The 20,798-nt window shown below is 35.9% G+C and overlaps 1 protein-coding gene across 1 annotated transcript; it reads left to right on the forward strand.

The window, feature by feature from the left end:
- Window positions 1-14,832: 14,832 nt before the first annotated feature.
- Window positions 14,833-20,330, forward strand: LOC146137532 (membrane progestin receptor epsilon-like). The gene is made up of 7 exons (XM_083394373.1): window positions 14,833-15,091; window positions 15,638-15,769; window positions 17,078-17,223; window positions 17,724-17,897; window positions 18,334-18,496; window positions 19,443-19,609; window positions 20,203-20,330. The coding sequence occupies exons 1-7, from the start codon at window positions 14,892-14,894 to the stop codon at window positions 20,328-20,330; spliced, it is 1,110 nt and encodes a 369-aa protein (XP_083250499.1). The 5' UTR covers window positions 14,833-14,891.
- The last annotated feature ends 468 nt before the right edge of the window (window positions 20,331-20,798 follow it).

Consider the following 20,798-nt stretch of genomic DNA (forward strand, 5'->3'; position numbering starts at 1 on the left):
TGTAACCTCTTCGACTTCTGCATCTTTCTAAACTTCGGCTAGATGTTTTATTAGTATGTTAGGTAGATGTGTAAACAAACCAAATAATTTGTACAATAATAAAAGCTCACTATGATTCCAGCTGTAAAGTCAATTTAGTCTAACGTTTTTTCGCAAGTCAACGTTAAATCATGCGTAACCTCAAAAAGTATAAAGAAAAAACTTCACGGCAGCACTAACCAAATGATCGTGCACATAAGACCCGATTGTATGTTTTTGAGCGTTACTGTAGCAGGGTGGAGCAATATATGATAAAATATTAAAAAAAAACATTTACCAAGGTGTATGGAAAGCATTGCATGACCGTTTCTAACAACAAATCAGTCATCTACACTGCAGCAACAGGTTTCCAGCAAAATTAGGCTGTAAAAACGTTGAATGAGTTCAAAGCCTATTCAGATGTTAAAACTTTATACCGAATTTATTGAAACTTTCGAAAATATGCTAGCAATTTCAAATACGCTTCTATAAAATTAATTATTATACGACTAACTATACAAACTCCTACGATCCTGCCTGCGCTACAAGCTGAAAAATAAGTTTTTTAGTACAAATCAAGATGTTGAAAACAAAGAATTAACAATTCGAAACGTTAAATAAATATGCTCTACTCTTGTATGGGCTTTGATATTCATTTTACGACTTAAATGTGAGGTATTTACGTTAAAAAAATCTGGCTGTAATGCATGAAACTTAATGCGACATTCTAGTACGAACATTGGAGCATATTGGTTGGAGGTTGTAGTAAACGTTCAAGATGCTACCTACTTCTATATGAGCTTTGATATTCTTATTACGTCTTAGGACGAACAGTTTTGCTAATAGTATAATATTGCTCTAAAGGTGGGAAGAACCATTTTAGCTATAACCTTAGTGACATAAGCTGTCGTAGTGCACTATTTGCTTGAGTAAATTATGCTCAAACTACACTTTGCAAAACAAAACTATCGCCTGCCATCGAGTAATAGTAAACACAGCATAAGAATGGCCTAATACCATGCATTCAATTGACCGTTTACTATTCAAGCAATTAAAAGGATGTTATTGCTTATTTTGCCTTTAATAGTATCGCATGGTTACAGCACTTCCCTTTGTGAACATTGACAACAGTTTATGAACCACTGTCAAAAGTCATTGCGGGTAACTAAATCAACAATAAACTTACACGTTCATTGAATTACTCCACTATCTAGAGCAGTGGTCGGCAAACTTTTTTTGTAGCGGCCCAAAGTAGGCTACTCTTTTCAAAGCTATTAAAGGCCCACTCCATAAAACCACTACGAAAATAGTTGCAGATTCAGGATAATTGGTTTTAAGGTAAAATGTTACACGGCGCCTTAATGGCAAAACACTGCTATACCATATGAGGTAAAACATACTATAAAGCGAAAAATATACGCGCGAAGCGCGAAAAATTTATAAAATACATAGAGTTAAAGTTGCAAAAAATATAGTTTGACAGGCTGTCAGTACCACATTTGGCAACTGTGCCTTTCTAAGCTGAGCCAATTTAAAAATGTTATGACACACCAACTTTAAAATAAAGTGCAATGAATGTACGGCTATCATGCGGCCCACAAATACATGATAACGCCAAACTATTCAAAAGTAACTCGCTGCCCACTAAAAATGGTTCTGAGGCCCACATTTTGTCGACCACTGATCTAGAAAGCCAACTAAATAAGACGCCAAGATTTGTCCGCAATGGACCAAACAGAGACAAAAAATTGCTGTTTTCTAAACACAGTTAATCGATTTCGAAAATTTGGAGCAAATTGTTTTGAAAAGCCTTAAAACCTATACGATTAAGAACGAAACGTTAACGGAACAGACACTTAATACGCAGAGGAAGTAATGTTTTTTACGTATGGCCCAGTCATTTTGCACGATAATGCGTTTTCCTGTCGTCGTAAAACCTAAATAGCACTGCTGATTATTTGTTGTATAGCCACAAAATAATCAGCAATGCTATTTAGGTTATACGATGAAAGAGAAACACACAATCGTGCAAAATGACTGGGCCATACGTAAAAAAACATTACTTCCTCTGCGTATTAAGTGTCTGTTCCGTTAACGTTTCGTTCTTAATCGTACAGGTTTTAAGGCTTTTCAAAACAATTGACTCCAAATTTTCGAAATCGATTAACTGTGTTTAGAAAACAGCAATTTTTTGTCTCTGTTTGGTCCATTTCAGTTAGCTCCATCAGTTTAATTCAGCAACTGTTGCCTGCGATAGATAAAGCATTGATGATTTTGTGGCATTAAAGCTGTTCACCAAGTTGGGCCGTAATCAGTCGTCGTCGTTTGCGTAATATCCCGCTGTCAAGCATTGTCATTTATATCGTGACGATTTTGAACGTTAGAAACGTTAGAATCTCGTTAAACGCACACCATCATTTTATTATGAACTATAAGGCTGTTATCAGGCGTGGCGTATCTAGGTTTTTTTTTCGTTGTAAGTATGCTATGTGGACATATTTAGCGGTAGTTTAAAACAAAATAGTTTTTTATTTCGTGAGTACGACTCAAAACCTAGGGATAGCTACGAGCTGTTGAAACAAAAAATTGACTGAATTTACTAACAAATTATTGACCTCAGTGTAAAAAAGAAACATTAAATATACCTAAACTTGTTATTTGATTTAAACCTTTCTAAATAAAACGAGAATTATCTTTTTTTTAACTGGTTATGTTTGCGTATGGGGTTAGAAGGACTTGGTTTTTATGATTTTATTTGAAGAAAATCATTAGACCATGGTTGACAGAGTTTTATTCTAAGAATATAGCACGTGCGAATACCGGGTAACTCGTTTTCATCTGTGGCACTATACATTAGCAAATGGTAATAAACGATGGTAGTAAACAAAAATAAGTCCAAGTCAGGCTTTAAAAAAACAATTAAGTCCTGGGCAAGGATCAGTTTCCACAAGTCAAGTCCAGGACAAGTCAATATTAGAACAAGTCAACCCAAAACTAAATCACAGGTCCTTCAGCTCTAAAGCAAAGTTTAACCTAAAATCCTGGAAAAACTAACCTTTAAACGTTATAATTGCATCTTGTTTGTTTGTTTATTTGACAACATTAATGACGTCATTGGTATCGGATAAAATTGAGTATGGGACATCCCTAATAACGACATTATGTTAAGGAATCACTTAATATAATATTGCATAATTGATATAGTAGGACCCAGTGTTGTAATGAATTAAGCTTAAGTCATTGACTTGACTTAAGTGCACTTAAGTAAATGACTTAGTCCTTCGACCAAAATAACTTGACTTGACTTAAGACTTTTGGACAACATTACTTGACTTGGACTTAAGTTATTTTTGCAAAAGCCTTGACTGGGACCTAAGTCATTTCAAAATGACTTGTTTACAACATTGGCAGGACTAGGCAGTGGCTTGATCAAATGCGGGTACAATTAAGCGATTGACGTTTGTATTGCTGTGTTTTGCTATTTCCTTAGTTGCACTTCGCCAAGTTTGACAACGTGAATTGCCGCTTTGACGAATTGAAGTTGCACGGATGTTTTTGTTAATTGCGAACCACGTAACACATCAGTATAGGGCTTGATGTTGGTCTTGAAAACTGAAACCGCACTCACAAACAGAGTTGTATCAATTGTAATTTGTAATTTTAATTGATGTAATTAATTACAAGTTTTAATGTAATTTTCATTGTAATGTATTTTCATTCTGTGTAATTATAATTGTATTCGTAATTTTTTGGGCTCAATACATTTATACTGAGAAAATTAAAGATTCAATCCCAAAAATTGCTATTGATGTAATTAATTACAGTTTTTCGTGTAATTGTAATTGCAATGTAATTGAAACAATTAAGGGAGTAATTGTAATTGTGCTTGAACTGAAATAATGTAATTGATCCAAATCTGCTCACAAATAATGAAAACATTTTCACTAATAGTTGAACGGAAAAACGTTTGACGGCCATACAGATATCTTTATCTAAACACAAATGAGATAAAAGAAAAAATATTCATATAATTACGTCAGAAGTTAAATGATTATGGTGCACTTAAGATGTGACGTCAAACATTAGCAGCGTCCAGATCAACTTGGTTAAACTTTTTCCAAAGATTTTTTATTATCCTCGTTTTTGTACGTATTCAAATGTTTAAATTTAAATATATCCTTTGTAGGGGTACGTAATGCTAGAGTCTAGACGGAAAGTTATCTTTAATAATCAGGTAATATGCTCATAACCAATAGTTAAATTTCAGCTTTAAAATTCCTCTCACAGAGAGTAACAAACAAACAAACATCTGCAACATCTTTATTATGCGACAGTTTCTAGTTTCTAATAAAGATATCCGCGAAAACTAGCAAAAGCCAAAGCTCCAGTGAAGGCAATCAGTGCAAAACTTTTGTTGGCACTGCATAAGACTGCACCTCCATAGATCGAAGATAAATGATGTTGAAATCAAGTGCAGGTAAGTTAAGGGCATCCTTTTATCATTGCTTGCTAAAGCCTGACAATTGTGCAAGTTTCAATGTGCAAAAGTAAATCCCAATGAAACACATTATGTCTGACAAAGAATACCCGATGTTCGAAACATAGCAATAAATAATGCGGAACAGTTGATGTAATATTTATATGGATAAATCGAAGTTGTAGCCAGACTTGGCCAACTAGATTTATTTTAGCTTTTTAAAATTAAATTGGAATTAAAATTAGAGCATTTCATCTTTTCCAAATTAGATTAGAATTAGAATTAGATCTTTCTGAGTTTTGTCAAATTAGATTAGAATTAGAATTACCGAATTCTTAAAAAAACGAATTTGAACTAGAATTTAAACTAAAATTATATTTTATTATTCACAATCAATAACATTTAAATCGAGAAGTATTTCAATAGGAATGTGCATGTCACTTATGTGTGTGCTAATTTTTAAGCATTTTAGCATAGCATATGATTTTTAGTCCGTGAAAATTACGTTTCAACCAAAGAGTTTGAATTCAAATTCTTTGTTTTCACAAAGAGACTAAAAATGTCGTTGGACAAAGTAGGATTTTTGGTAAAATCCGAATTAGATTATAACTAGAATTAGAGCACACAAGCAATTTCGAAATTAGAATTAGAATTAGCCGCATTTTGCTCTAATTCATTGAATTAGAAAACTAGAATTATCTAGTTGTCCAAGTCTGGTTGTAGCTGAATTGCTTCTCGCACAAGTCAAACTTTGACTTTGTTTAAAAACATTGAATTGCATGAATGTATAAATGGAGATTAGTAACAATGGTATGCAAAATAGTTGTCAAGGGACCATATTATATAACGTTTTATCATATGAGTTGTTTTTTTTTCTCAAGGTTCGTGTCCGCTCAAAAGGTTGCTAGAAATATTTTTCAAATATTAGTGCATTAAATAACTTTTCTTTAAACAGCAGTACCCAGTAATTTGTCTAAAATAAGTCGTTTAAAGTTGTCATATGTCCAACACAAATAACAATTCGTCGCGGAATGCGGTTGGACTGCAAACGACTTAGCGAACAACCCTTCAAGCATTTACGCCTGCGGGCATTTACAAACTTAAGTGTAGGTTTAGGATTCGTCAGTTGGCTTGCAAATGGAAACCGTGCTTAGATGAAAGCTAGTTTAGTAATGCATGTTCATCATCGTAAACGAGTGTATGTTGTACATCGAAAATGATATTTCGGCTGGCCGTTGTATGCTGTGCGCTGCGTTTGGCTTTGATAACAGTTTAGTGAGTGACGAGTTTAGGATTAAATGCCTTTGCACAGCGTTTTGCTTGATGTACCTTACCGCATTGTTTTTGCAAGTTTTGAAATACCGGTTTGTTTACACAGCAGTTCGAAATGGTATATATTTGTCCAGTAATAGTGTGCCATCTAATAAAAGAACCGTTGAGGTTATATAAGATCTAAAACAACTTTACTTAAAAGCATAGAATGCCAAAAGCGACTTTCTTACTTCTAGTAATAAGCTACAGAAAACAAAGAAAATTACACCGTATAGCCTACTAAGTTCGTTTTTAGAAGAGTTTTTTATGGAGAGACGATGAACAAATAAAAGTGTTAAAAATATCTTACAAGCTTTAGTCTAAGAACGGGGCTTTGTGATTTCGTTTGGCAGTTGGTGCAATTTGCAAAATCAGCAAAGCCGCAGGTGCCAAGTATGAATAATGCATTCGTCGCATTATGTCGTTTGCCATCAGTTGTGTTGTATTTATCTTCAGTGTTGTAAGCAAGTCATCTTGAAAAGACTCTAGTCTCAGTCACGTCATTTGTAAAATAACGTTAAAATCAATTCTTTTACAAAAAATACCAAGTCAAGTCCAGTTCAAGTCAATACAGTTGCCAAAGTCGAGTTCCAGTTAAGTCATTTTTAGAGCAAGTCATCTTCGAGCCATTGACATTAAAATAAAGCCAAAGTTTTTTTAAAGAATTAAAAATTCGTAAACTTGTTCATAGTTGCACTCAACTCAAGTCATTGACGTAAGACTTGCGTCATTACGACACTGTTTTATTAGCCAAAGTTGTCAGCTTGCAGTCGAAAATGTCAATTGTAACATTTTAATTTTACTGGCGTTTGAATAGTTTGAAAAAGTAATTTGCCTCTAGGTCAAGTTGATATCGTCTTTTATCACAGAGTTTACCGAACAATTTTGACTTGTCAACTTCAAGCAGCTGCAATAATGCATTTAAAGCAAGTTTAATATACCATCAGCTGTAAAGTATGTTTAAGAGTAAATTTTGCTAGATGCACAACAGCGGTAAATAGGTTAATTCTGTATGCGTTTTTTTATTTTGAATTATGAGCGATTATTGCTGCACTTTTTTGTTCTACCTTATAGCAGAAACGTTTGCTCCAAGGGTGAAAGTAGAATAATTTTCTTAACGGAACGTTTAAAACAGCGGTTCTCAACCAGGGTGCCATTTCTAATGCTCAATGGTGGCGAGAGATATTTGAGAATCTTTAAGAACCTGGTTTTTGCTCAACTCTTTTAAATATTAGAGTGGAATAAATCAAAATTAAATCAAACTTTCGACGTTGTGCAGAGTTGATGTGTGTTGTTCCACTTCCGTTTATTGTAGCATTCTAGTAAAATAGGCTACCTACGGAAAAATCTTGTAGGGGTGCAAGCTATTTGTTATTTCTGACGGGTGCCGCTTGCCATAAAAAGTTGAGAAACACTGATTTAAAGAGTTGTTTATCGAAACGCATGCAAATTTTCAGAGCGCCTCACAGTTACGTCATAAAGGGACGTCTAAAACAATTAACCCTATGGGAAACCTTGGTTATCGTTCGTCGTAGTGAAACAACATACAACTGAAATCTTAGTTTATTCAAGGAGATAGTAGGATTTAGACTGCCATGTAAAAAGGGAATATGTTTTGGTAAAAAATGAGTTTTTATATGCCCGGTATGGTGTACCTGCAATTTGTTAACCGGAAATAACACCACTGAGAGTCAGTCAGTGTTGTTTTAGAGATGAATTTGGACGATTATATTTACAAAAAAGTTAAAATACCTTAATTAAATCAATTTAATCATTTGACAGAGTACTTCCCATTAACAGTACTCTCGCAATAAAATCTCGCAGTTTTATAGCATTTAGATTTTTGAAATAAAAATAGGAAAATAAATATACACTGCAACACTGACAGTGTCTGAATTAATCAGGTTAAAATCTAAAATTGGCCAGTCACTTTTTAAATCATCCCATTTATGTAAAAACAATAAAACCACTAACTAGAAAAGCAACATACGCAATTGAGCAATTACGGCGGAAAGCGTTTGTTTGTGTGTATATACACACGACGCACGTTACGTTACCGACATTTGTGTCGTTGTGTTTATATTTTGAGTTTTGTACGTTGAGTCATCGTTTCTCGGCCGTTTCCCCCAAACCAAAACAATGTGATTGGCTTACTACGTCAATACATGATAGGTGCATGTGATGTAAACAAAACAACAATCGGTTGCAATGCACATAATTTAGCCGGACACCCAATAAACTGTGATGTAAAAGTCACAAAACAAAGCGAAACCAACACACTGCGTGTTTGTGTTATTTAGCGTTGACCTGCGATAAATTGACTGAATCTTTACTATTAAACTAATATATTAACTTGTGAGTGAATATAGACTATAAAAGAATACGTTGAAAAGGCTAACTGCCAGTGTTGTGAACAGTCATTTAAAAAAAATGACTTAAGTTCCAGTCAAGTCATTTGAAAAACAACTTAGTCAAAGTCAAGTATTTTGCAAAAATAACAAGTCAAGTCCCAGTCAAGACATTATTAGGGCAAGGCATCTTCAAGTCAAGTCATTGACACAAAAATAAGCTGTTAAACTATTAAAATTGGTAAATTCGTCCGATTATGAGCAATAGCACAACTAAACATAACAAAAGCGCCATATAATGCATAAACATTGTTTTACGTACAACAATTGACACAGATAACCCAAATTTTATTCAAAAATATTCAATGAAAACACTTAATTTTAACCCAAAGTAATTGACAAAATGACCTAAAAGTCCAAAGTCAAGCCATTCGTCCGAAAGACTTAAGTCAAGTCAAATCATTTCAAAACAGTGACTGAAGTGCAATGATGTAAAGTCAATGACTTGAATCATTACAACACTGCTAACTGACACTTTTTTAAATTCGTGAGATTACTTGTATAGCTATATGCTTGCCTGATTACAGTTATGAACAAGCAGCTCATTACACGACGAACAAATCAAATTAGACTCTTCCAGCCATATGGCAAGGATTTTATATCCGAAAGCTCTATTAGGAAATGTACGGTAGGAGATAATTCACTCCTTTGCATATACGGAGGATTACGGAGGATTTTATTGAGTTAAAATCTAAAAAAAATAAAAAATGCAAAGGAGAAACGGCGGAACAGTCTCAGTGTGTTTTTGTATTATTTTATACTACACACAGTTTTTAAGCCTTTCATGGCAAAGACAGGGTTTTCTGGCAAGATCCAAAACATTGGTGGAGCGGTTGCACGAAAAGTAGCATTTCAGGCAACCACCATTTGCAATGTCCAGCACTTGGCCCTATTCTCGCAAAGTTAGGGTCGATTTACCTGTTGATTGCGGATCCATTTATTAGCAGTCCTTGGGTATTTAGCCCTTGGAAAATAGCGCTTGAACTCTAGTAATATAACACGCAAGTGACTTACAAGTTCGGAGACCGCTTGCACCATAGGTTCGTTTTCAAAGTCTCTGAAAAAGTTTGAAGCATTTGAAATACCCCTTTGTTTACGCGTTTCTCACGTAATTTCAATTTTAAAGCACACCAGAAGCTGTAAATATAGATAGACGGAAATTCGTTGGACGGTAAATCCCCTAGGCAGAATACCGCTGCTGACGTCACTGCATCCGGATTACACCAACCTAAGGGGAAGCGATGCGACGGACGGGATGCAGCACATTCTCAATCGGGGAGGCTAAACTTAGCACCAGCAGTAGCAACTGTAAAATTAGCAGCAGCAAAAGCAGCAGCAACAGCAGCAGTAGAATTAGCAGCAGCAGCAGAAGTGGCTGAGAAATAGACTGTCTGTGTGGGCTCAGCTGTCAGCCACTTGCAACTCTCATGTGTGCGGTCAACTATAGACCTAGGAGGTTATATAGTTGCGGTCAAACAGATGTCTGTGAGGTTAAAATGCGTGCCTACGAGCCTAATACCGCCAGGTTGCCTCACGCGATTTTAAACGAAGCGAATATTAAAATAGCCACGGTCGCACTTTTTGGCTTTTTTGTAGCAAAATAATGAGAGCCGCGATCACAGGGCATTTCGAAGTCTTAAACTTGGTCCAATCGATGAAAGGTTTTGTGTAGGAAAAGCTTGTAAAAACGGGTTGGCTTTAAAGGAGCAACACTTCTAAACTGATAAGTAAGTTTTCAAACGATCGACTGGACAAGAAATAGTTTTGTTACTGTTCAGCAATGAACTTGTTGTTCAAAGAACCCATATGAACCGTCTGTAGCCTACCCATTTCTCAAAGTTAAAGACAGATTTTCTTTTCCGATTTAAATGTAGCGCACATAGTTGCAAATGGATATTTAGCAGAAATCGCTACCTTCGTCAGGAAATCGCCTACTGTGTCGGTATCGATCAGCCCTATAATTTTAGCATAGAAAAGGCGATCGACTGGGCTATCTAACTAGCTGGCCTATGCAAACCAGTCCATGCGTCATATTGTATGCTCGTCAACAGTTACTGTACGCCCAGCATATGCATTTTGCAGGTACCGTGCCGCATTGTACAGGATATGTGCTAGGAAGTGCTTTTAGCCTAAACGCGTGCGCTTAACAAACCGCGTTCAACGATGCAGCAGTGGAAGTGTTGTGTGCGTGTGATTTTTTTTTCAGTGATTGTCTGTAAGTGGAAGGATATTCTGTGACTGTACAGTTTCAAGTGAGATCAGGGATGCAGAAAGCATTCGAATTTAGACCTTTAAGGTAACTGTGTATATAAGTCACAGTTAAGTCGTATTATACACTTAGGTATATTCGGGATTATCCACTTAGAAAGCCACAGCCAAATTGTATATATATGCCTGACACCCTGCGTATATTCTCAGCTAGTAGAAGCTTGATTACCAAAATAGTTAATCAAATTAACTCATGATAATACGCGCGTATCGAAAGGTTTTTTTCAATATCATGTCGATTTAGTGGAACTTTTTGGCGTTGACATTCGTTATGATGAACTCGATTTAAACATTTTCAGGCCGCGTTTTTGTCCCGAACGGAACTTAGTAGCCATTGGCCGAACCGTTTTCAATCCGTTGGGCAAAACCTTTCAATAATGCACGAAGGCAATGTTAAAGCTTTCTGGTTCCATCCTCTCAGTTTGTTAGTAGAGTTTTGAAGAAAGGCTTATGAAATGTTCGCAAAGGCAGCCCACAACTATTATCCACGCATGGTTAACGGCGCAAAACCGCGTAGAGTAAATTTTATATCATGCCTTCTTGCCTCTGGCTTTGAGCTCTCTTTGTGTGCGCAAGTTAGGCTTTAAACATTTAACAAGGCTAAAGTGAAGAATGTCAGTAACAAAAAAACCGTGATAATAACGTGGACACTTTGTATTTAGTGTTTTGCTCATATTTTATAGATATACGTCGATTGTGAAGCATATACGTTTCGACAACCCGCGGGCACTGTTGTGATAGTTCTGAACTATGCGGCTGACCTTTCTTACAATTCGGCGAAAAAGGGCTTCTGATTACTTTGAAAAGATACATAAGGTAACTCTCAATAGTATGTATTTACCGGATTTTCAAGTTAGATGTAGTAGTAAAATCAGTTAGGTCAGTGTTTCTCAACCTATGCATCGCGAATTAAAATTGTTTCGACAACTTAAGTAACCACGGTTGTGCGAAAGCTTGTCGAGAATCACTACAACTTCTCTTTGTATAGTGCCACCTGATTACCCTATTTAGAATTAGACAAACACGGTCATTTACATATTTATCTGCTGTGTGACTTACATGCGCCTTAGGTTCAGCTTTGACCTGATACGAGCAAACGCCAACTCATTTGACGATTGATTTGCGGTGACATTTACGCCGTTGCCGCAGCTTGAATGAAGGGAAGTACACTTGTGATTGGCTTTTACCATCCGCGCGATGGTATACTGCTATTTTTGCTGTCAACTGGCTGTGTATAGTGTAGTAGGTTTATACGCTTAGTGTAACCCGTTTAAAGTCCCTTGCTTTGGTTGTTGTGCTGTGAACCTAGATTCTTGGTTTTGATGTTGTTTTATATAATTGGTGTAAGAAATTTCGAATGGCGATGCGTCTCTTCTCTGTTACCTCGGTTTTCTGGTTAAAAAATGAGATAAAACAATTAAGATGCAATCACCTGGACAAAAAGATGTACAAACCAAATGATAACAACTATATTGAAAACAGATGTAGGGATTTAACAACGGCTAGCCTTATTCGTTATTTGTGCTTTTGTAAATTATTTTTTCTAATAAGTTTCAGATTATGTTTGTTATAATATTCGCCCCAAGGTATTGCTAAAATAAGTTTACATATTATTTAAGCGTTAATTTAAAGAAGTCAAAGTTAGGTAATGTGCCTCATAGGTGGGATTGGGTAATAGACAGTTTCTATGCGGGCAATATGTTCGCCACATTAGCTGCAGGCGAGAGTTGTGATGACCTGAGTGAATGATTGACTTAAGTCACTGCTTTTAAATGACTTGACTTGAATCGTTTGGACATATGACTGGACAGTCTTTTAGACAAATGACTTGGCTCGACTTAAGTAATTGGACAAATCACTTGCCTTGCTGACTTAAATCTTTTGGACAAATGACTTAATTTGAGATAAAGTGTTTTCATTTAACATTTTATTATAAAAGTGAGTTTATCTCAAATGTTTGCACATAAAACTATTAGTTCGCTAAATGTTTTATTGAAATATCATGGTTGAATTACTCATAGTCTTGACTTGCTTTATTAATGACTTGACTTAAGCAACTGATGACTTGGACTGAGACCCGTAATTTTTTAAAAAGACTCGAAGTGACCAGGTGATTTCACCAATGACATAACTGGGACGCGTACATGATTCCTGCTTAATTCGGCAATCGCCCAAAACTCGAGTCGATTATTTTTGTCAAACAGGATGCACGTATTCTTACGCATAGGGGGACAGTAAGCACGCTCAACAGACTCAAGATACTTCTTTGTACTTGCACATTTAACAGGCAATTAGGGCGCATTGAGACAAAACAATTCAGTTCTTCTCGTGCGTCGCTTTGTTCTGTTCTATCGTTTCTTAGTTATTATATTTGTTTACAGGTTGGATCCCTTATGTGTTGTAGGTTGTAGCTGTACTCTTCGCCATTTGGTTAATAGGATGAAAGTCAATTTAATGGTGACTTTAATCAAGGCTTATTAACGTATAGTAAGTCCTCAAGAAAATAGAAACAAAATTACAGTTAAAAATGAATAAAGTGTTATTCGAAACGTTCGAAATTCTACCTACTTCTGTATGGGCTTTGATATTCTTACCACGTCTAAATGCAACCTACAACCATTATGCTGCAAAATTATATTTAATTTTGTTTAAACGCAAGTATGTGAATCTTTGAACGCGTACTTTATGTAATTCTGTTAATATAGGATTAAAATTTGTAATTTTCAACACCAAATTAAGTTAAAAATGTATTTCCATTTTAGTCGTGTTGTGCACGGCCCGTGAAACAACTTAAATTTTTATTCGTTTAAATTTAAAAATAATTGAGAGAAAATAAGAAACAACAGTAAAATAACTTGAGATTTTGCACAAAAAAACGTTGAAAAAAAAAACGTTTCAGAACCACTAAGTTCAACCGAGCAAGGGTGCTTATCTTTACATTCATTCCAATAACTTGAGTTCCATTGGGAATAGTTATTCGATATGCGCACTCTACCAAATTACAGCATTACAGCAACCTAACGTTGGGTAGGAAATCGTAATGAAGTTTCCTTTTTAAGTTAAAAATACAAATAAATGTCTGAAATATTTTGTCACGGTTTAATTAGCTTGATCGGGATGACAGGCATATCAACTCTGTATTAGCGAGGTATGATTAGTAGTTACGTACTAAAAAGGTTCATTGTTTTACAGACGCAGTAGCGTCAAGTTTCATGTAGGTTGTAAGCCTAAAAAAAGTCGTAGATGTTTTGAAAGGTAAAATAGTGTGTACAACAGGCTCCAGTCATACGTAGCTCGATTTAGTTTCACCAAGCCCTGTTTGCTAGTTTAATAACCGCGTTAAAACTTTTGAATCTATTAGATTTACTTTTTAATCTTGTTATACAAACAGGCAGGAGTTTTACGACGTACCGTTCATAAATGAAATTGTTGTATTAAACACAAAGCAGAAATGAAATTAAAACAAGACGAAATGTCCAGCGTTGCTTAAGTTAATATAAGATTATATTTTTTTTTTTATATTATTAATAAAACTTTTTTATAATTTCATAAAGCGGACCAATATAATTATGTCTCCAGCATAACCTTCTGGCCTTCCCCAGACGATGGAAAGTATTCGCCGTTTCATGCTGCATTCAAATAGTAACGGTTTCGTAGGGCAGCTTTCAGTGCACTATTATAGAACAAAGAAAGCCAAAATGTACGCAAAAATGACTATAAAGCCCAAATGCGTTTTAGGCCAGCCCCAATGATTTCAAAACAGTAAAAATCACCCAAAACAGGAAAAGAGTGGTCGAAATATGTTCAATGCATTTCGTTTGCATTGCGTGTCGTTTTGAGAAAATTTCGCTATTCAGTGAAGATTTGGTTTGGAAACCTGTATAGGCCTACTGAACGTTTTATCGAAATAAATTAAGGATTCAGGTGCGACCTTAAAGTAATGTAACGGGATCTATATCGATATTTTATGAGGCTGTAATATTTAAAAAATAAACAAGTTTATTAAGGATATTTGCTCATTCTATTAACACTTGGTTTTGTGCTAAAGTACACACTATGTTTGTTCGTGTTTCATGTTTGCACAGCTGATTGTTGAATTTGTACAAAAATGTGCTGCAGTCAAAAAAGCGTCAAAACAAACATCTGGTGGAAACACAGCGGCCTGTAAAAAATAGCTTCCACGAATCTCTTTGTAGTGAACTTTTTCAATGTCAAAATTTAAACAAGCTTGCGTTTCGTTAAAGTGATTAGTTCGTTTTAGTTAAAGTAGACTTAAAAGTAAACCTTCTGAATTTGAATAAATAGGACATCTTTTAACAAAATGTTTTTATTTTCAATTAGGTGTTAGGACATTGCTCATTCAATTGTTTTCTAAACAGCCAATTGTGATTTGGCACTGTGCTAAAAAAATGGCAACAACCGGTGGATTCTCGTTGCTCGATTGCGGAATTGTTACGCAACTGAGGACGCTTATAACGCCCACTAGCGAGAAAAACCTCGACGAAAAAGCGACCGCTAGACGCCGCCATAGCCACCATTGCACTTATTCGGAAGAAACGAAGCCAGAACCGAACAGTGAGATTGGAAGGCGTTTGAATGCAATTTACGGGTAAGGGTTGTATTGATCACACCAGACAAATGAAACTTCCACAAGGGAGAAAAAGCATCATATTTAAAATTTGCGCCGATATTATAACGAGTAAGTTGTAAGCTAATATTTTAGTTAATCTAATCCGATGGTTCTCAAACTATCGATTCAACATCTTTTTTATTAACTTCTTGATACATTTTATTATCTTGACTACATCCGTCTTATGGACTTCATCAATTTGCTGATTTCAGTCCAAAAATGTGGAATGAAGCCTAAATACATTCAGTGCAAAAACCTTTACGGACCCCTAAAAATAGTTCACTTCATGGACCCCAGTTTAAGAAACCCTGTTATAGAGTAAAATATGGTTAAATTATTTTTTAGGGTTTCCTAGTTTGTGAGGTCTTCAAATATTGCAAAGAAACAAAGGGAGCCAGGAGAAAATAATTGAGGATCACTGATCCAATCGAACTCAATTTCAAAAGTCAAAAAAGCAGCTTAACAGATTTTAAAAACTGGAATTTAAACAAACCCAATTACATCATGTTCATTGCTTTTTTGCAGCGGAAAATACGGGGACTGGGTTCGATCGTACGGGGTAACCCCCTCCTGGGAAACCCAACACGACTCGGTTGAGATTCACATTTGGCACGGATACAGACCCAACCCCTCGTCGGTGTGGGCTTGCATGAAAAGGTAAAGAGCTGGCGTGGAGTGGATTTTACGTTCTACCATGGTGTCTAGGTCTCTAGGGTTGTAGTGTACTGTCTTCATTTTCTATTCCAATGCCGATATATCGACAAGGTTAGCTGTTACTTGTTTCAATCAGGGCTGCGGAGTCAGAGTCGAACTCGGAACTCGAAACTCGACGGTGTCGGTTTGTTTTGCTGGAGTCGGACTCGGGACTCGAGTAAGCCAAATCCCAGAGTACGACATAGTATATGATGGATATTTTCCAACAATTTATTTTGAGTAAATGAATTATATGACACCCCTATAAAGTATCCACCGTATTTTAGTTACGTAAATTGGCGGAGTACATGCCGTAGGGTCGGAGCCAAACTTGGGACTCGACAAAATCGCGCATTTAGCCGGAATCAGACTCGAGACCCGGGAGTCGGACTCGGATTTAACTTTTTTGATTATTATTTTTTTTGAGTTATTTTTAACCGACTCCGCAGCCCTGGTTTTAATACTTTGACGTTTTACGTGCGCTTAGATTCAGTGCCTACAGATGGAACATTATTTTATTCATGTCATACAAAAGTTGCCATTTGTACATATTATATTGGGCATGTCGGAAATTTGGGTGCTACACTTAGCCTTCATGAGAAAATGTTTAACTTGACCAATCCAGTTTAGTGAAAAAGAAATCTGGAAAGGGTTGTTTGGTTTCAATAAATTGAAGCGCAAAATAGTTCCATACTACAATATTTAATCCGCTACAGCTGTTTAAATGTGGATTTTGCTTGTTTAAACATGGTAAATCTAGCTTGGACGCCAAATTCCAAACCCCGCCTTGCTCTGACATTTTATTTAATGGTAGATATTTTTTTTCTAATATCCTTATTTAGTTTTGCTTTATTAAAGATTTAGCATTTTTAATTCAATGCGAATAATGCTGTTCCATCTCTGGCTACACGAGCTTTGTCCTTTGCTCTGATTTTTTAAGGTTCAAACTAAAAATATGTTTGTGTAACGTTTTTACTGTGTTTGAACCCAATAATGAAAAAAAAATTGTTTGGAAATTAGGGTACTGGTTTAGGACAAAATAATGAATGCAGTTTACTTCAGTATTTTGGGCTTAAGAAAAAAAGCATTCAAACAAAGTAAACTTTCTTCAAAATATATTTATTCATGCATATTTCACTTTCATGTAGTGTCTAAATAACCATTTTTTTATTTTTAGGGTTTATGCTTGTCTAAGGTTACAACAGTTTTGTTTTTTTGGCTTGCGCTTTTGTAGGATCAAACCGAAAATATATGTTTGTTTAACGTTTTCAGTGTGTTCCAACCCAACAACGAAATGGTAAACTTCTGGACTCACTTCATTCCCTGTCTCATGATGATGTTTCGCACCTACCGCATCTTCACAACGCTCGATGACCCGACGAACGTCATTTACTACCCATTCTGGATCCACTGTTTCGGTACGCGTGAGTTTTATCAAAAGGAATGAGAACATAAACCTGAGATAAAAAAAGTGCTTTCTTTAAATGGGATGTTTCGGAATTCCTAGCTTTCTTAGTGTAGTAAACAAGGCGTATTAAGTAAGGTCACTTCCAAAATAATTAAGTTAAGTCAAGTCAGTTTATACCCAAATGAATTAGGTCTCATTGACTCCAGTCATTTTTCATTTAGCACTGTTTACTTTAATCACTTTTTTGAAATGACTGTGAGTGTCTTTCAAACAATGAGGTGACTTGCCTTAAATTGATTGACTAGTTCTAAGGGTTTTAATACAATATTATGAGGAAGCAATTTTTCAGAAAAAATAGGTTCTTTATCTAAGTTTATGCACATCATACGATTTTCTTAACATGTTGCGCTTTTTTTTCAATTTAGGTATATTCCTTATAATCCAACGAGTTTACTAATTTTAATTGTTTAGCGTTTTACAGCGACTTGAAAGGACTTGAATATTTTTCAGGGTGCTGTTACGTCATGCTGGTAAGTTCGGGCGCGCACATGTTGAACTCGGTGTCGGGGAAAGTGCAAGAAATGAGCATGTGCTGCGATTACAGCGCCATCTCAGTCTACGGCATCACCAATGTCATCGCATTCGAGCTTTACGTGTGTCCAAGAAGCTGCTTCATGCAAACCGGTCAGTATTTTTTTGTATGTCTGTATGACTACTGTACAATGCACATGTGTGTTTTTTCGTACGTTTGTAGTGTTTATTTGGCCTTAATTCTTTCAAATGGTTGTTAAAGTATCGCTACTGGTGAACGAATAAAAATCTGTAAGAGAAGCTATCGATCTTTATTTCAAATTTGCTTTATATTCTCACGGCACTGTGTATTTTCCTTACAATGGACCAACACCTATTTTTTTTTATATATAAGGAACGCTTCACGATTTTGCGTGTCATCCTTGCTATTTTTTTTTTGTCATCCTTGCTATTTTTTTTTTTTTGTTTTTTTTTTTTTTTATTACAATGTAGCCTCCGTTAAGCCACCAAAACCGATTTTAAACGCTTTAATTAAGTTCGTATTTGCTTCTTTTGTTTGTGGTGCTTATTAATCTTTCCTGTCGATTAGATTTCTATGGCCTGCCCTACCTCGTCATGTTCATGTTCTTTGGCTGGACTGCCAACTGTCTGAGTTGTTTGTCGCGCCATCCAAGATGCCCCTACTTTCACATCATCAGGTCCCTGCCCGTCATGATATGCTACATTCTCACCGCAGTACCGTGTATTGCAAGGTGGGATATTGAAAATTGGCCTGTCAAGAGATTTTTGATTACTCCCGCGAATCACACTTGCCTTTGATTTCTGTCGCAAGTTTTGTGTCAAATGATGTTAAGGTTTAAAGTTTTGTTTTGCTAAAAGAGGGTTGTTTCGCAGCCAGGATTTCCAATGTATTGTATCTAGAAGAAATGTCATATGACTGTCATAGTGTCATTAAATTTTTGCGAAATGCAATTTTAGCTAACAAACAAGCTAACATGATTGAGCTCCAATAATGAACGTTAAAAATGTTGTGCGGGAAAGTAAGTTATATATATATTTTGGGTTTTTTAAGACATATTGGGTAGGGTTGTTAGAGTTTACCTTTTTCAAGCACTGACACAGGCTAGATATCCTACATAATGCGAACATCAATGTAGTAGGTTATCCATGGTTTTGTATGACCAGTGTTGTAATTACTTGAGTCACTGTTATAAAATGACTTGACTTGACTTAAGTCTTTTGGGGAAAATGACTTAACATGACTTAAGTCTTTTGGGCAAAATGACTTAGCATGACTTAAGTCTTTTGGGTAAATGACTTGGCCTGACTTAAATGAGTTGTGTTGAAATTAAGTGTTTTCATTAAGTATATTTCGTAAAATTGGGTTATTTATCCTAATTTTTGCACATAAAAACAATTTGCTTGCCAACTATTGCCTTTTTGGTATCTTTTACTTAAGTTATTGCTCACAATTGGACGAGTATGGCAGTAGTTTAAATAGCTTAACGTGCAATTATTGTGACAAGGACTTGACTTGGAATTGACTTGCTTTAATTATGGCTGGACTGGGACTTGTTGTTATTTAATTCAAAAAGAGGCGACTTAAGTTATTTTGCAAATGCCTTGACTGGGACTTAAGTAAAAAATGACTTGTTTACAACACGGCAGGTTATTATACTTTCTTGTACGTTCTTTCAGATATATTTCAACTACCTCAATTTTTTCGACGTCAAACTCTGCCGACCAATCAGCGACTTGCGGCTTCGGTTCCGGGGAATTCCCTACCGCGTTTCTGACCCACTTGTGCTGTTTTACCATGGCGGCATTTTTCAATGTCTGCCGACTTCCCGAAAAACGCTTTCCAGGTAGAATAGTGTATATCTTGATTTGCTATAGGTGAAATTTTTTGTTTGTTTTAGAGCAGTGGTTCTACTTGTGATAGTCTTTACTCGTGGCCCTTAAATACAGTGCTTTCGAATCGAGGTGCCGCGGCACCCTGGCTGCGATTTCTGAAGGGTGCCACGAGATATTTGGGAATGTTTAAATGCTGCGAGATATTGGGAATCTTTAGGAATCTGATTTTTGCTCAATCGGTAATCCGTTTAAAACAACTCTACAATCAAAATATATTTTCCGGCATTGTGATATAAACAACGAATCACTAAGCTTGTGGCTGCAGCATAAAATATAATACGTTTAGTTTGGCCAATGGCGTGGTCATCCAAAAATCTTGACATAATTAGGCAATTACAACTATGACGACAAATTGAACCATGCGAAGTTACGTATCACTTTTTCTAAACTAAAGATAAACTATCACTCTTTTCAAGATAAGTTATCTGTATTCATAAGTAATATCTTGCCTATTAACTTGGTCTCCGTAGTAACAGCCCTGGGACCCTTAAGCTGCTCAAAAAAACTAACCGGTATAGGTAATTAACCCAATATTTTCACTCAGGTACGTTCGACATCGTTGGACATTCTCACAATTTTTTCCACATTTTTATCGCGTTGGGTCTCTACACCCAAAACATTCTGGTCGAAAACGTTCTACACGAGGTTATTCAAAGCCGGAAGGACAAGTAAGCTAAACAGTTTAGTTGCATTTAAAGTTGGCTAAATTCACTTTTTATACAATACTTCAGTGGTTCTCAACCTTTTTTCTTTCGTGGCCCATTTACGTTGCAAAACAATTCTGTGGCCCACTAAATTTTTCTGAAAGAAAAAACTGTAAAATAGGTTTAGAACAAAACACAGCAGAACATATTTCAAAACAGATTATTTATTCAACCGTGCATCAGTAAGATAGGCTACTTGCGGTTGAAGAATAAATTTACATTCCTTTTTATTTCCTCCCCAAGCCTGTAAAATTAAGTATGCTGTAAAATTTAGTATAATGACACAAATGAAACTACATCTAGATTTTTTAAATTGGTCTCTCGCCCATCTTAAATGTTCTTATGGCCCACCAGTGAGCCATGGCCCACTGGTTGAGAACCGCTGTATTACTTGATCTTGGGAAAATACGATAAGGTTTCTATTGAAACACGTTTA

The sequence above is a fragment of the Ascidiella aspersa genome, chromosome 7 (assembly GCF_963924565.1).
Source record: "Ascidiella aspersa chromosome 7, kaAscAspe10.2, whole genome shotgun sequence".
NCBI classification, from domain to species: Eukaryota; Metazoa; Chordata; class Ascidiacea; order Phlebobranchia; family Ascidiidae; genus Ascidiella; species Ascidiella aspersa.